General features: G+C 33.0%; 2 protein-coding genes across 3 annotated transcripts in view; one reads left to right on the top strand and one right to left on the bottom strand.

Annotated features, from left to right (window-relative positions):
* Positions 1 to 10,399, top strand: part of Uck (Uridine-cytidine kinase) — a 332,661-nt gene extending 322,262 nt beyond the window's left edge. Inside the window, exon 5 of the mRNA XM_088271777.1 lies at positions 10,260 to 10,399. Within this exon, the coding sequence (XP_088127903.1) occupies positions 10,260 to 10,355 (96 nt within the window). The 3' untranslated portion in view covers positions 10,356 to 10,399. The remainder of the gene's footprint in view (positions 1 to 10,259) is intronic.
* ogre (optic ganglion reduced) overlaps positions 1,216 to 13,685 on the bottom strand; it is a 54,164-nt gene continuing 41,694 nt past the window's right edge. Inside the window, exons 5-6 of one of the 2 annotated variants that reach the window (XM_088271773.1) lie at positions 12,335 to 12,712; positions 1,216 to 9,194 (exon numbers count right to left, since the gene is read on the bottom strand). In XM_088271773.1, the coding sequence (XP_088127899.1) occupies positions 9,033 to 9,194; positions 12,335 to 12,712 (540 nt within the window). In that variant the 3' untranslated portion in view covers positions 1,216 to 9,032. Of the gene's footprint in view, positions 9,195 to 9,964; positions 12,713 to 13,685 lie in introns of those variants that run through there. The other variant, XM_088271772.1, reaches the window with a different exon arrangement.

Below are 13,685 nucleotides of genomic sequence, written 5' to 3' on the forward strand. Positions count from 1 at the left end.
ATACCCTTTCGGGGAAACTACGTTATCTTGTGGTTTTATGTACGTTTACATAAAGTGTGTTAACACATTGTTTGCGGGAACGCTTAAAGCGTATTTTCCAAACTGTTGGTAGAGAGCGGAAGACGCTTATAAGCGTTCTTTTTGCTTACTTTTGGTAGAGCGCGAGCGATGCCAAAACAACATTGTACAGATGGGAATTGGGTTTGTGGTTACTTGTGATTAGTATACTGAGGGTCGGGCGGCAGACTGTCCGAGTATAATTAAGGTCGGGGTTGATGAACAAACCGCCTGACAACAATGTGTTAATTGTGAATTGTGTGCTTTGGTAGGAGGTGCTTTTTGTGTTATAAGAGAGTAATTCTTAAATGCACATGTCGCTCATCCCTTTTAACGTCATATATCAACAACAAAATAACTTGATTTTTCAGGAGATCATTTTTAAAGTTTAAGAATATAATAAAATTTATTAAAAATAAATATCAAGCCACTTATTGAACTTTTTAAAGTGCAACAGATCTTTTTAGGTAAAACCTGAATATTTTTTCTCCATTTGAAAAAGCGAGTGTTTTTGCCTAGAATTTTCACTCATGAATTACATGAAATTTTAGTAACATTAAACATAAAGAGTAAATCCACTCACAAGTAGGCATAGACTATGAAACTTATAAAGTTGAAGCCTGAGTAGGGACATGATAAACGGTGTTGCATAAGCCGTGGCTAGATTTCAAAGTCACTTGGACGTTAGGTAATTTTAAAAATAAAATAAAATCCATTTGAAAAATATTAAGTTTATTTAAAAAAATTAATAAAAAAATCCCTTTTGTTCAAAATGCGAAAACAACACTTTTTGCCATATAGCGGGTAAATATTAAGTTTAAAATATGCCGCTTTTGCTGAGATATAGTACATTTTCTGGGCATTCCGAAAACATGCACAACTGGAAATTGACAATTTTTGATATGTGACGTTGTTGAAAGGAGTGAGCGATGTGAGGATTATTTTAGCATATAATTGTTTGACTGTCATAAGCTGTAATCTGTTGAATCTTCTTGGCATCGTTGTCCTCATTTCTGACGGAAGTGACCATCATCCCCTTTCTTTATTTATGGCAAAGAAGGGTTAATGGCAAATATTTGTCATTGAATACCTGTACAAGGCGAATATAAAAAAATTGGAATCGATTTCAGTACTCAAATAAAACACAAAAAATTCAAAACATTATTTATTTTTCATAATAAAAATGGAATGATAACCTTAAAAAAATGTGATGAGATTTCCACATGGTCAATAATAATACCTAAGTATATTTTTTTAAAAAGCATGCATACATTGAAAAAAAAAAAATGCATAATATAATATTACCATCATTGTAAAAAAATAAAACATAACCATACAAAACGGGCTATGCTGAATCAAAGACTTTGAGAAAAAAAAACATTTTGTTTTCGTTTTCATTTCGAGATTCACGGTCTATAGTTACACAAAGAAAAAGAAGGAACATTTTAAACATCTAGCTAACTACCCATCACGCTGATTCCATAGAGGTAGGCAGAGAGGATAGAATGCTACACCATTCTGTCTTCGCAAACATTCTTCCACATTAATGCATCCCTTCAAACACACCCGCCAATTATTCTGACTCCTGACCCAAGTATTCAAAGTATTTGAACATGCTAAGTTTTCCTTAATCTCCCTCTGTTTCTATTTCCAACTACATTCATTCAAACCCTTTTCCGCACCCCAATGGTGCAAAGGGCACTGCATCATACAAACGCAGTGTTATCTTGATCGTTTACACATGAAGGAAAGGTGATCAGCCCTCCGCTTCAGGTACCAGTCCATGGTGATATGGAATAAATAAATAAATTTCCAACTACACTTGCCTCATGTGCCTGTTTCACCGTCCTATCCTCACTCATCCGTTCCACATATCCAAATCTTCTAAACACGCCTTTCTTAATTTCATGTAATACTCATCTCGGCCTTGCATTACTTTCTTATTTGACCATTTAAACATCTATCATACATCGTTTTGCCGCACACTCATCTGGGTGATCGCATTCCGACTGCATTCAGTCTATTTTCATCCTTGATGTTGACCCAATCTATTTTTACAGTATTTTTTGGACACACTAACATAAATCAGCCAATATCTCTATAGTAATACATATTATATATATCGCTCACTCCTTTCAACAATGTCATATATCAAAAATTGCCAATTTCCAGTTGTGCATGTTTTCGGAATGCCTAGAAAATGTACTATATCCCAGCAAAAGCGGCATGTTTTTAACTCAATATTTACCTGCTACAGGGCAGAAAGTGTTATTTTTTATTTTGAAAAATAGGTTTTGTTTAATTATTTTTTAAATATACTAAATATTTTTCAAATGGAGAAAAAACATACAGGTTTTACCTAAAAAGACCAGCACCGTAAAAAGTTCAATTAATACATTTTATTAATTTATTAAACTTTAAAAACCATCTCCTGAAAAATCAAGTTTTTTGATACATGATGTTGCTGAAAGGAGTGAGCGATATGTGTCACCTACTTTCGAAATCCACCAGATCCAATTTTATAAGATTTTAAAATAAATATTCGGAATGCCAATATATTTATATACTTTAAAACCCTGATAAAAAAAATACTTAAAAACAGTGTTGTATTTAAAATTTCCGCTATATTCATGGAACTTGCCTTCTGACCCATATTGCCCAATCAGAGAGCGGGGATAGGTCAAAAATTAAGATGACGTCATTATCGGTTTGTCTCGCGTTTTATTTTTAAATACTGATTGATTTTCTAAAAAAATGGAAAAATTCTCTACTTCATAATATTTTATCTAAAGATAGTCAAATCTTTTAAACATAGATGTTACCCGGAGAATTTTGCATTTTTTTGTAAAATCGACTTACATGGATTTGGCAGATTTTTAAAGTAGGCGACACACATATATATGAGACATAGAAAAAGTACATTTGAACATAAAAATAATTGTACACATGTATAAAAATTGTAAAAATGGTTGTTTATAAACTTATGTAAACGTCATAAAAAATGTTTGTCTTATAAAAATGTAAAGGGATTATAAATCAGTACATTATAAGGAATGTTCTCCCTAAATATTGTGCATTAATAAGTCAAAAGGCATCAGTTTATAGGTGGAAAGGTGAATGTTACACGTGTGTAAAGCGATCACTTGACCAGCCATGAGGAGATGCATAAATCGCTCACTCCTTTCAAGAACGTCATAAATCAAAAATCGTCAATATTCAGTTGTGCATGCTTTCAGAATGCCCAGAAAATGTACTATATCCCAGCAAAAGAGTCATATTTTTAACTTAATATTTACCCGCTACAGGGCAAAAAATGTTTTGTTAGCATTTTGAAGAAAAGGTATTGTTTAGTTATTTTTTTAAATATATTAAATATTTTTCAAATGGAGAAATAACCTTCAGGTTTTACCTAAAAAGATGTGTTGCACAGTAAAAAGATCAATAAGTGGCTTGATATTTATTTTTAATACATTGTGTTATATTTTTAAACTTTAAAAACGTTCTCCTGAAAAATCAAGTTTTTTTATTTATGACGTTCTTGAAAAGAGTGAGCGAAATGTAAAAAAAGGGAAGATTGTTTGTAAAGAAAGATTAGTGTGGCGTTCTATTCTCTCTGCCTACCGCCACATGCATGATGGCATGAATTATCAGCCATACTTCCAAATCTTTAATGCTGAAATTATTATAAATATGATCATTTTTATAAGTTAAAATATATTTAATTGTGAAGTTATTTAGTTTTGAAAAAGTTTACTTCATTTTTTTATGTTAACCACAGATTCAAATTAAAACAGCAAATTCATCATAATGTATGTATTTATATAAAAATTCATTTTAGCACATTATATGTAATAAACTAACTACATACTTTTTTTCCACATTTATCTTATTTGACCAGTGACTGGGTTTCGTCGTTACCGACATCACCAGCCTGGTTGAAACCCAGTCACCATTTAAACAAAACAAATGTGGAGAAAACCAAATATCTAGTTATTTTATTATATAAAATGCCATTCCACCGAGAAATGTCAGTACAAAACTTAATTCTAATTTTTTAGCACATTAATATTGAATGATTTCCACAGATAAATTTTTATAAATAGACAGATAATTTTCCATGGATAAATGTCTATAAAAAGACAGATAAATTTCCATGGATAAATTTTCATAAATAGACAGATAAATTTCCATAGTGGGTAGGCACATCTATAACTATATAAAATAACTTGTCTTGTTTTATTATAGCTTATGAATTACAATTTTTAGTTGCGATGAAAAATATAGAATACACATTTCATCAGTCAATGTATCCAGAGAAGGTTTTGTATATTAGTGTTCACATTTTACATAATATCATAATTTTTAAAAAGTTATAAAAACAAACACAGAATGAGCAGATTTTTCCAGCATTCAATATGGGTTTTTTTTATTTTTTTATTTATTGATTTGGCGTTTAATTTATAGAACTCCATTTTAATTTATGTATTAATTTTAAATCAAACACAGATTTTTTGAGTCTACTAAGTTGTATTTTATTAACAAAAACACATAAAAAATTATATTGTGACAATTGTTTCGCCTTGTTAGGGCATTATCAAACGAATGTCATTCGTTTGATAATGCCCTTTTGATAATTCAATATGGGTGAATTCAATAAATTTGATAATTCAATATGGGTGATTCTAATTACAGTGCTAGTTTGCTAATCCGAACGTAAATCATGCTGTGGGTATTTCGGATTAGGGAATCGTTCAAATTACTTTGTGTTTTGAGAAAAATTAAAGAAAAAAGAAAATTTCTATTTATCAGAATGCTCCTTATTTTACATTTTTTTAAATGTTGAATGATTAATTACAAAATTATATTTCTCCGTATTCTATAAATCGCAACATACTTTTCTTTAAACCCAGGTAACATTTGACATAATTGAATTGTTTTGCTTAAAATACCGCTTTTGTATTGAAAAAACATATATAAATTTGAAAAGAGAAGAGATGAAAGGTAAGGAGTTAAAATAGAATGATAAAAATATTTTTCCAATACGTATTCTTAAAATAAGTCAAATTTAAATAAATAAATAAAAAATTAAATCATGCGCAGAGACGACAAATGGCTTCTAGCGCTGCCGATCGCAAAGTGATTGCGAGTACCCCCTTAAGAACAACTGAGAATTGGAGTCAATTAGACAAGGTCAAATTTTAATAATGAAATTGGATTTTGTCATGCGAATTTAGCCAGAAAATCTCCTATTAGCTTTATAGTAACGTTTCATATTATTTTAAAGTAAATTGGAAATTACTTTTCACTTTAACAAATCTGTATCAATTTTTTTTGTAATATTTGTTTTTTTATTATTTACACAAATATTTCAATTTCATACTATTTCTGTGAGCCTAAGCGGCTCATTATTAGAAATAGGTATCAAATTGTGGTAGAGTGGGTTCGAACCGAGAAACTCTGACTTAAGAGTCTGCGACACTAACCACGGGACCACAACCCGACACCTAAAAAGAAAATTAAAAAAAGACAACTAAAAAAGGAACCACATATCACTTTGATTTACCCAAGTATTGAACATGATTTTAATAGACACATGTCTAAATTATTGTAAATTTTACTCCCTGAGAATCACGTTCGCTAATTACAAATTGGCTATTTTAAAAATTGCATGCACCTTAATATTCTAAAAAAAAAAAAATCTTATCAATAGCTTATAATAACATAATCGATTAGTTTCTATTTTGAAAATAATAAATGCACTGAGTATATATGTATATAAAATTATATTTAAAAACATATGTTTTTATATATAAATTTGAAATGAGATATGTGTTTTTAAATACATATTTAAAAACACATATCGCTCACTCCTTTCAACAATGTCATGTATCAAAAAAATAGATTTTTCAGGAGATCGTTTTTAAAGTTTAAAAATATAATAAAATGTATTAAAAATAAATATCAAGACACTTATTGAACTTTTTACTGTGCAACAGATCTTTTAAGGTTATAACCTGAAAGTTTTTTCTCCATTTGAAAAATATTTGGTATATTTAAAAAAATAATAAACTACCTTTTCTTCATAATGCAAAAACAAGACATTCTGTCCTGTAGCGGGTAAATATTAAGTTAAAAATATGCCGCTTTTGCTGGGATATAGTACATTTTCTGGGCATTCCGAAAACATGCACAACTGAAAATTGCCATTTTTGATATATGACGTTGTTGAAAGGAGTGAGCGATAGCTTCTACTAACTTTTGAGATTCGTAAATCTAAAAACAATTTTTGACAGTAAAAAAAATTAAAATGTAATACTCTCGAAAATTATTTATTATATTAAACTCTCAAAAATGATTTATGACACGAAAAAATTACAAAAAATTTATACTTTTAAAATTGATTTTATAAAAGGACAAAAATTAACTATTAAGTTTTTTTTTTTATTCTGTTATTTTTAACACTTAATTTAAACAGTAGAACCTCTAAAATTGATTGTAAAATTCTATTTTCATTAGAATTGACAGATACATTTATCACATACATTTCATTTTTATCAAATTCTATAAAAACAGTCATCCCTCGGTGTTGGCAAAGGGTCACAAATATACATATAAAAAAAGGTCACAAAAAAGTGCAAAATATTGAGATTCTAATCTTTCGTCGTTTGGCTACCGTGCTGGAGCTCCCGGGTTCGATCCCCGTGTTGGTCAAAATAAACATGATTAATTTATCACTAATCTCTTTCATCTTCTTTTCCCATGTTCACTCCCTAGATGGAGCATGTGGCAATCACAAGTCTTCTTCAGGTCACCCCGTCACACAAAATATGGGTCAGAGAATTATTTTAAGATTTTGCCCACAGATGGCACTAGAAGGATATTATCAACCAGAACAAAATAACTTGTAACTTCAATTTTATATACAAAAAAAACTCATTTTAAAAGGCTAAGTTGTGTATTTGTATTGATGTGATGTGACAACGTATGACCATACGATAAATATATTTGCTGATAGGTGTCACTATGATACAAAAATATCTATCATTCTCTGTCATCATTCTTTTGGTGAAATTTAATATCACCACCTCAAATTTCACTTCTTTAACAAACTTCACCGCAACCAAGGTTTTAATATCACTTCTTTGAACCCTTATTTGCACATAATGGTGCATAGGGCACTGCATCGTAAAGACGCATTATTCTCTTGATCCTTCACCCTAAGTTTTTAACATACATCATCCGTATCCCTTCAAATATATTTTTAATCTAAGATTTACTTGGTAAATACCACTACTTCTTCAAATCTATTGTGATGCGTGTTTCTATGCTTTCCGCATCATTTTTAAACACTGTATTTGTTTAAAAATTATACGTAATGCATGGAAACACGTGTCACAATAGATTTTGATAAGGAGTGGTAATCACCAAGTAAAACTTTAATTAAAAATGGATAGATGTGCCACAAAGTGACTGCCGAATCAATAAATGAAATCCTTCAGTTCACTGATTTGATGCAACAATGGCGTAGTTACACTAAGACACTTGTAGAAATATTACAGGAGTTGCCATAAAGACATAGAAAGGAGAGTGAATGGTGCACTAAAATCAGTTTTAGCAAATAAAAATCTATCAGCGGAAGCTAAACTGGCAGTACACAATGGAGTTCTGGTTCCAACCCTTATGTATGGAAGCGAAGCATGGAGTTGGCAAAAGAAGGATGAAAGCAGACTGAATGCAGTGGAAATGCGATCCCTCAGACGAATGTGTGGCAAAACGATGTTTGATAGATGTTCGAATGATGAAATAAGGAAAGAATGTAAGGCTGAGAAAAGCATTATCGAAAAAATTAAGAAAGGTGTGTTGAGATGGTTTGGACATGTGGAGCGTATGAGTGAAGAAAGAACGGTTAAACAAATTTATGGAGCGAATGTAGTTGGAAAAAGAAGCAGAGGACGACCGAGGAAAACTTGGCACAATCAGGTATGTCAAATTCTTGAAAGCGGCCGGGTCAGGAGTCGTAATAATCGTCGGGTATGTATGAGGAGATGCATGAATGTAGAAGAGGCAAAGAATGTTTGCAAAGAGAGAGTGGTGTGGCGTTCGATTCTCTCTGCCTACCCCTGCGGAGAAGCGGCGTGATGGTTAGTTAGTTAGTTAGATGCCATTCAGACGTAGCAACAGAAATCGCCATTTTGCTTAATTCTACAATGACACTCGCGCCATCTCGCAGCATTTCACCACAAAATCAATTCTTTCCATGTTTCTCCCCATGTAAATAGTCTTCCTGCACATTTTGACATATCGCTCACTCCTTTCAAGAACGTCCTAAATCAAAAAACTTGATTTTTCAGTAGAACGTTTTTAAAGTTTAAAAATATAACACAACACATCAAAAATAAATATCAAGCCACTTATTGAACTTTTTACTGTGCAACAGATCTTTTTAGGTAAAACCTGAAGGTTTTTTATCCATTTGAAAAATATTGAGTATATTTAAAAAAAGAAAAAATAAACAATACCTTTTTATTCAAAATGCAAAAACAACATTTTCTGCCCTGTAGCGTGTAAATATTAAGTAAAAAATGTGCCTCTTTTGGTGGGATATAGTATACTTTCTAGGCATTCCGAAAACATGCATAACTGAGAGTTGATGATTTTTGATTTATGACGTTCTTGAAAGGAGTGAGCGATATTTAACTTGTTTTTTTTTTTAAATTAACTACGTCATTGTTGCACCAAATGTACTCCAGTCCTTTCTTGAAGCGATCAAAGGAAGAAGAAAAAGACTGCTGATGAAAGTCGATTAAATACAACAATAAATTATTAATTAACCTTAAAAAAATAATTAATTCTAATATAATTTTGCAATTAATTCAGCAAATCTTGGTCACGACTGTCGTCAAGAAAAGGCGATTCAGTTGGCTTGGCCATGTACTCCGCATGCCTCCCGAGAGCCTTAATCAAGCTTGCCTCTTTTACAAGGCATCAGGTTCGCGCCGCCCAGGACGACCGCTGCTGACAATTCGTCGGCAGTTCTCGTCAGAACTCCGCGACGCGGATCTGACTTGGGAGGATGCAAGGGAGCTGGCAGCCGGCGGAAGAGCCTGGAGACAGTTTGTGGACTCCATATGCTCCACCTAGGGAGCGGATATGGTTATTATTATATAATATAATTTTAGAGAAGTAGCATCAAGATTTGTGCTCCAGTCCTTATTGAATTCATTCATTCATTCATTCACCATCTTACGATAACGATTATTTCATTTTTATTTATTGTCAAGATAGAGATTAATTATTTTAATATCTAATAGTCTGATATGACGTCAAATTACCAAACGTTTCAAAGATCGTAAAATAATAACCGACTTTTCAGAAAACTCTAGAAAATTCCGGCGTCTGAAAAAATTATTTTAAATATTTTTTTTTATCATTTTAATAATAATAAAACCCTTATCCGCACCCCAATGATGCGTAGGGCACTGCGTCATATAAACGCACATGTCATACATTTGAACACGCTAAGTTTTCCTTGATCTCCCTCTGTTCCTATTTCCAACTACATTCATTCAAACCCTTATCCTCACCCCATGGTGCAAAGGGCATCGTGCAAAGGACACTGCATCATTCAAACGCAATGTTATCTTGATCGTTTACACATGAAAGGTGATCAGCCCTGCGCTTCAGGTTCCAGTCCAGGGTAATAATATTGAATAAATATTACAGTTAAAAAATCACTTATGTTTATTTTACCCCTTTGGGAATCGAACCCGGGACGTCCAGAACGGTAGCCGAGCGTGCTGACCATTACACTACGGAGGCGGACATTTTAAGATTTTAAAAAATAGTGTTATGTATTACGTAAAACTAAAATTAAAAATGGATAGATTTTACCACAAAGTGACTGCCGAATCAATTACTGTAATAATAAGTAGGGTCAGGGTTGATGAACAAAACCGCCTGACAACAATGTGTTAAGATAAAATATCTATCGTTTTAATATTATCTATTGGCTATTATCCTTGGCTCTACCCGACCCAGTTTCTCCAGGGTATGCTTGGCTGCAATAGTTTAGAGACTAGAAGGAATGTGTATTTGATTACGCATTTTTATCCATTGTTGCGCGGTATGATCGATAATCCTGAAATTATCCGGAGCATTGGTCTGTATGTTCCCGATAGTTACCTAAGACAGCGTCGGCATAGATTGTTTCACATTCCTATACACAGGACCAACCTGCCGATGGTTATGCCTGTAGGAAGAGCTACCGCTATGTTGAACAATATCACATTGGATATTGATCTGTTCCATGTGTCCGAAGGAGTTTTCCGAAGCGAGATTCTTCTACACATTTAAGTTTTTTTAATGTATACGCCTTAAATGTTTGTTTGTAATGTATATATTAATTATTGAATAAATTGAATTGAATTGAAAAAAATTGAATTGAATATGAAAGAAGATGGTGGAGATCTTGAAACTTGCATGACATGGCATTTGCCTGGCTTAGGTGATCACTTTATACACTTGTGTAATCTCCACAGTGAGTGGAATACACATGTCGCCATTTTCAGTCAAAGTTGAGAGTCTGTTATTATTTTACGCATCATCTAATCCGAAAAAAAGGTATTCAAAAGGTCTCGAGAACAATGATCAATATTCAAATACAAAATGCTTATAAAAATTCAAGTATAGATTATCACTAAGTTGTGCAAAATACCTCAAATGAATCACATTATCTCATGTTATAATTACTTTAAAAAAAAGAAAACACAGTGTGATTCAAATACAGTAATACCCCACATAGTCCGGGTTATCCGTGCCACCAAAATGACGCGCTAAATGAATTAGGTCTATTTTCCATATATCGTAGTCATACAGGACAAAGTGACCAACTGCATTTTTTACAAAAACGAGATCATTGAATGTTTGATATCTTACTAGCTTAATATTACCCTGAAAAAAATCCCAAAGGATTTTAAACTTGAATGTATAATATTATTGACTCGTTAAAAATGACTAACTGCTTTGATGTTTATTTCCTTGCTAAGCAAAAGTGACTTGAATGGCTCTCCTGAACATTTTACGTTTTGTTAGTTAGTCACTTTCTCCTGTACGACTGCGATATGTATACATATAAATGACAACGGTACAGCGAAATGACACAATCTTTTGCACGAATATCTGCCATTTTTGTACGCGGCATTCGATCATCGCAAGCGTTCGATTTTATATGAAAAAAATTAATGCATTTAAAACCACAGAACAGTTTTGTAGTACATATATTAACACACTTGGCACGGGAAAGGTATTTCTACCCGTTCAGTGGATAGATGCTTAAGGACGGGAAGGGTATTTTTACCTTCTGCGCCGGTCTCATTTTATAGCAGAAAAGAAAGAATTATCCAATGTTTAGTTAGGAATTATCCAAGCAAGATTGGTGTTACCTGATAATATTTTTGTAATCTCTCAAATTTGAGGTAATTACCAGCAGGACAAAATAGAAGAAAAAAAATTTGGAGCAATTTATCCACTGTCAGAGCAAAGTAGCTCATTAGTACGGTATTAAATTTTTTTTATGTGTAAGCTGTATAATTCCTATATATAAAAAAATAATATATCATACAAACATAGGGTATATGAATCAAAAGTAAAAGAATGTTTTTTTCTTCTGCTTTTTTGTTATGTTCAAAACCGATTGCCAATCGCTACAATCAAGTTTATAGTCCTTTGAACAATTTGGATTTGGAGACAGGAAAAGAAAGAAGAAGGTAATGAAATGCAGCGAAATGAATAAGTATCAGTACCAGCTTGATTTCAAAGGCAGAAAAGAAGGAATTATCCAATGTTTTTGTGTGAATATTATGTACCAATCTCTTTGTTAAGGTCTAAACTATATGTACACAATTATTAAATCCCGTCGCCAGCGGTCTGCAGGCGTAAAAACCGCCCGTCTGAAATGTATTAAATGGTTAAAATAGCGTAAATAGGGGTGACGTTAGGCGAGGTATTACTGCATAGCTAAACTAATCACTACATCAGTCTGTCACTATTAGAACCGCTCTTTGTGGCGGTCCGCCTTATCTCATTCCCGTATCGGAAGGTTCTCCTTATCCAGCTTCTTGGACAGCTCCGAGATGACCTCCGTGTAGATCATGTGGTCCATGTTCCTGCCGAGCATATAGAGGATCCACCAATCGCCGACGTCGGTCTTCTTGGAGATGGTCTCCGCCATTTGGCGCGTGATGAGCTTGTTGCGGGCGTGCAGCAAGCGTGGCCGTACCTCGGGAAGGAAGATGATGACGCAGCGATACACGATCAGCAGGCAGAGGACTACGGCGAGGATGATGTACCAGAACCATAGGAAGATGTAGGTCTTCTCGTTGACTATGTTCAGAGGCAGAATGCACAGGCTGTCGTGCTTTTGTATCGATCCGGACGCACCGTACTTGTGGAAGATGCACTTTGTCACGCGGGGGAAGATGTAGATCATCGGGTCGATGCGTTCTTCCTGCGGCTCCTCCGTCAGGTGCATGACACGGAGGCCGTAGGACATGAACTCCCCGTTGAAGAACGAGTCCATCATCCACAGCTGGACGATGATGTTGATCAGGCAGAGAAGCTCACAGGCCCAGTAGCGGAACGCGTACAGTTTATGACACTGAAAAAGATTTAAAAGAATCTATTAAGAATCAAGAATTTTTTTTAATTATTTATTTTAGCTGCGCTAGGGGCCAAACATCGCTGAACGCCCTTTTTTTTAAAATTTAAATAAAATATATCGTGGGTACAAAATCGTTTACTCTAAAATTCCTGTTCTAACAGTCCCTGTTATTTCAAACTTCTAGCCTGAATAAAATACCCGCTATTAAACTCAAAGTTGAATTTACTTTTAAAACCACATATAAATATGACATTTCAAACTACTTAGTGTATTTTACCAGTTTATAGAACGTTAATATGCATCATCAAGTCAAAATTGCATATTTTCTAGTTGAAAATTTTTGGCAGTACACCCATGATTTATAGAGAGAAAAAAAATCATATTTTTTCTAATTCCGTACCTTTCAAAAACTCTTTTCTTTTCAAAAACATATCGCTCACTCCTTTCAAGAACGTCATAAATCAAAATACTTGATTTTTCAGGAGAACGTTTTTAACGTTTAAAAATATAATACAATGTATTAAAAATAAATATCAAGCCACTTACTGAACTTTTAACTGTGTAACAGATCTTTTTAGGTAAAACCTGAAGGTTTTTTCTCCATTTGAAAAATATTTAGTTTATTTAAAAAAATAATTAAACAATACCTTTTCTTCAAAATGCAAAAACAACACTTTCTACCCTGTAGCGGGTAAATATTAACTTAAAAATATGCCTCTTTTGCTGGGATATAGTATATTTTCTGGGCATTCCGAAAATATGCACAACTGAAAATTGACGATTTTCGATTTATGACGTTCTTGAAAGGAGTGAGCGATATATTTCTTTTGAAGAAAATCTAATTTTTTGATTACAAAATGGTGTTTAAAAAAAACATTCAACGTAAAATGTTACCTGGGTTTAAAGAAAATGAAGTTGCGGGCTTTTGATAACTGGGCCTTAATCACTAAATATTCAATCAACGATGGCA

The sequence above is a fragment of the Brachycentrus maculatus genome, unplaced genomic scaffold, assembly GCF_059751285.1.
Source record: "Brachycentrus maculatus isolate JH-2025_06_01 unplaced genomic scaffold, ASM5975128v1 h1tg000459l, whole genome shotgun sequence".
Taxonomy (NCBI): Eukaryota; Metazoa; Arthropoda; class Insecta; order Trichoptera; family Brachycentridae; genus Brachycentrus; species Brachycentrus maculatus.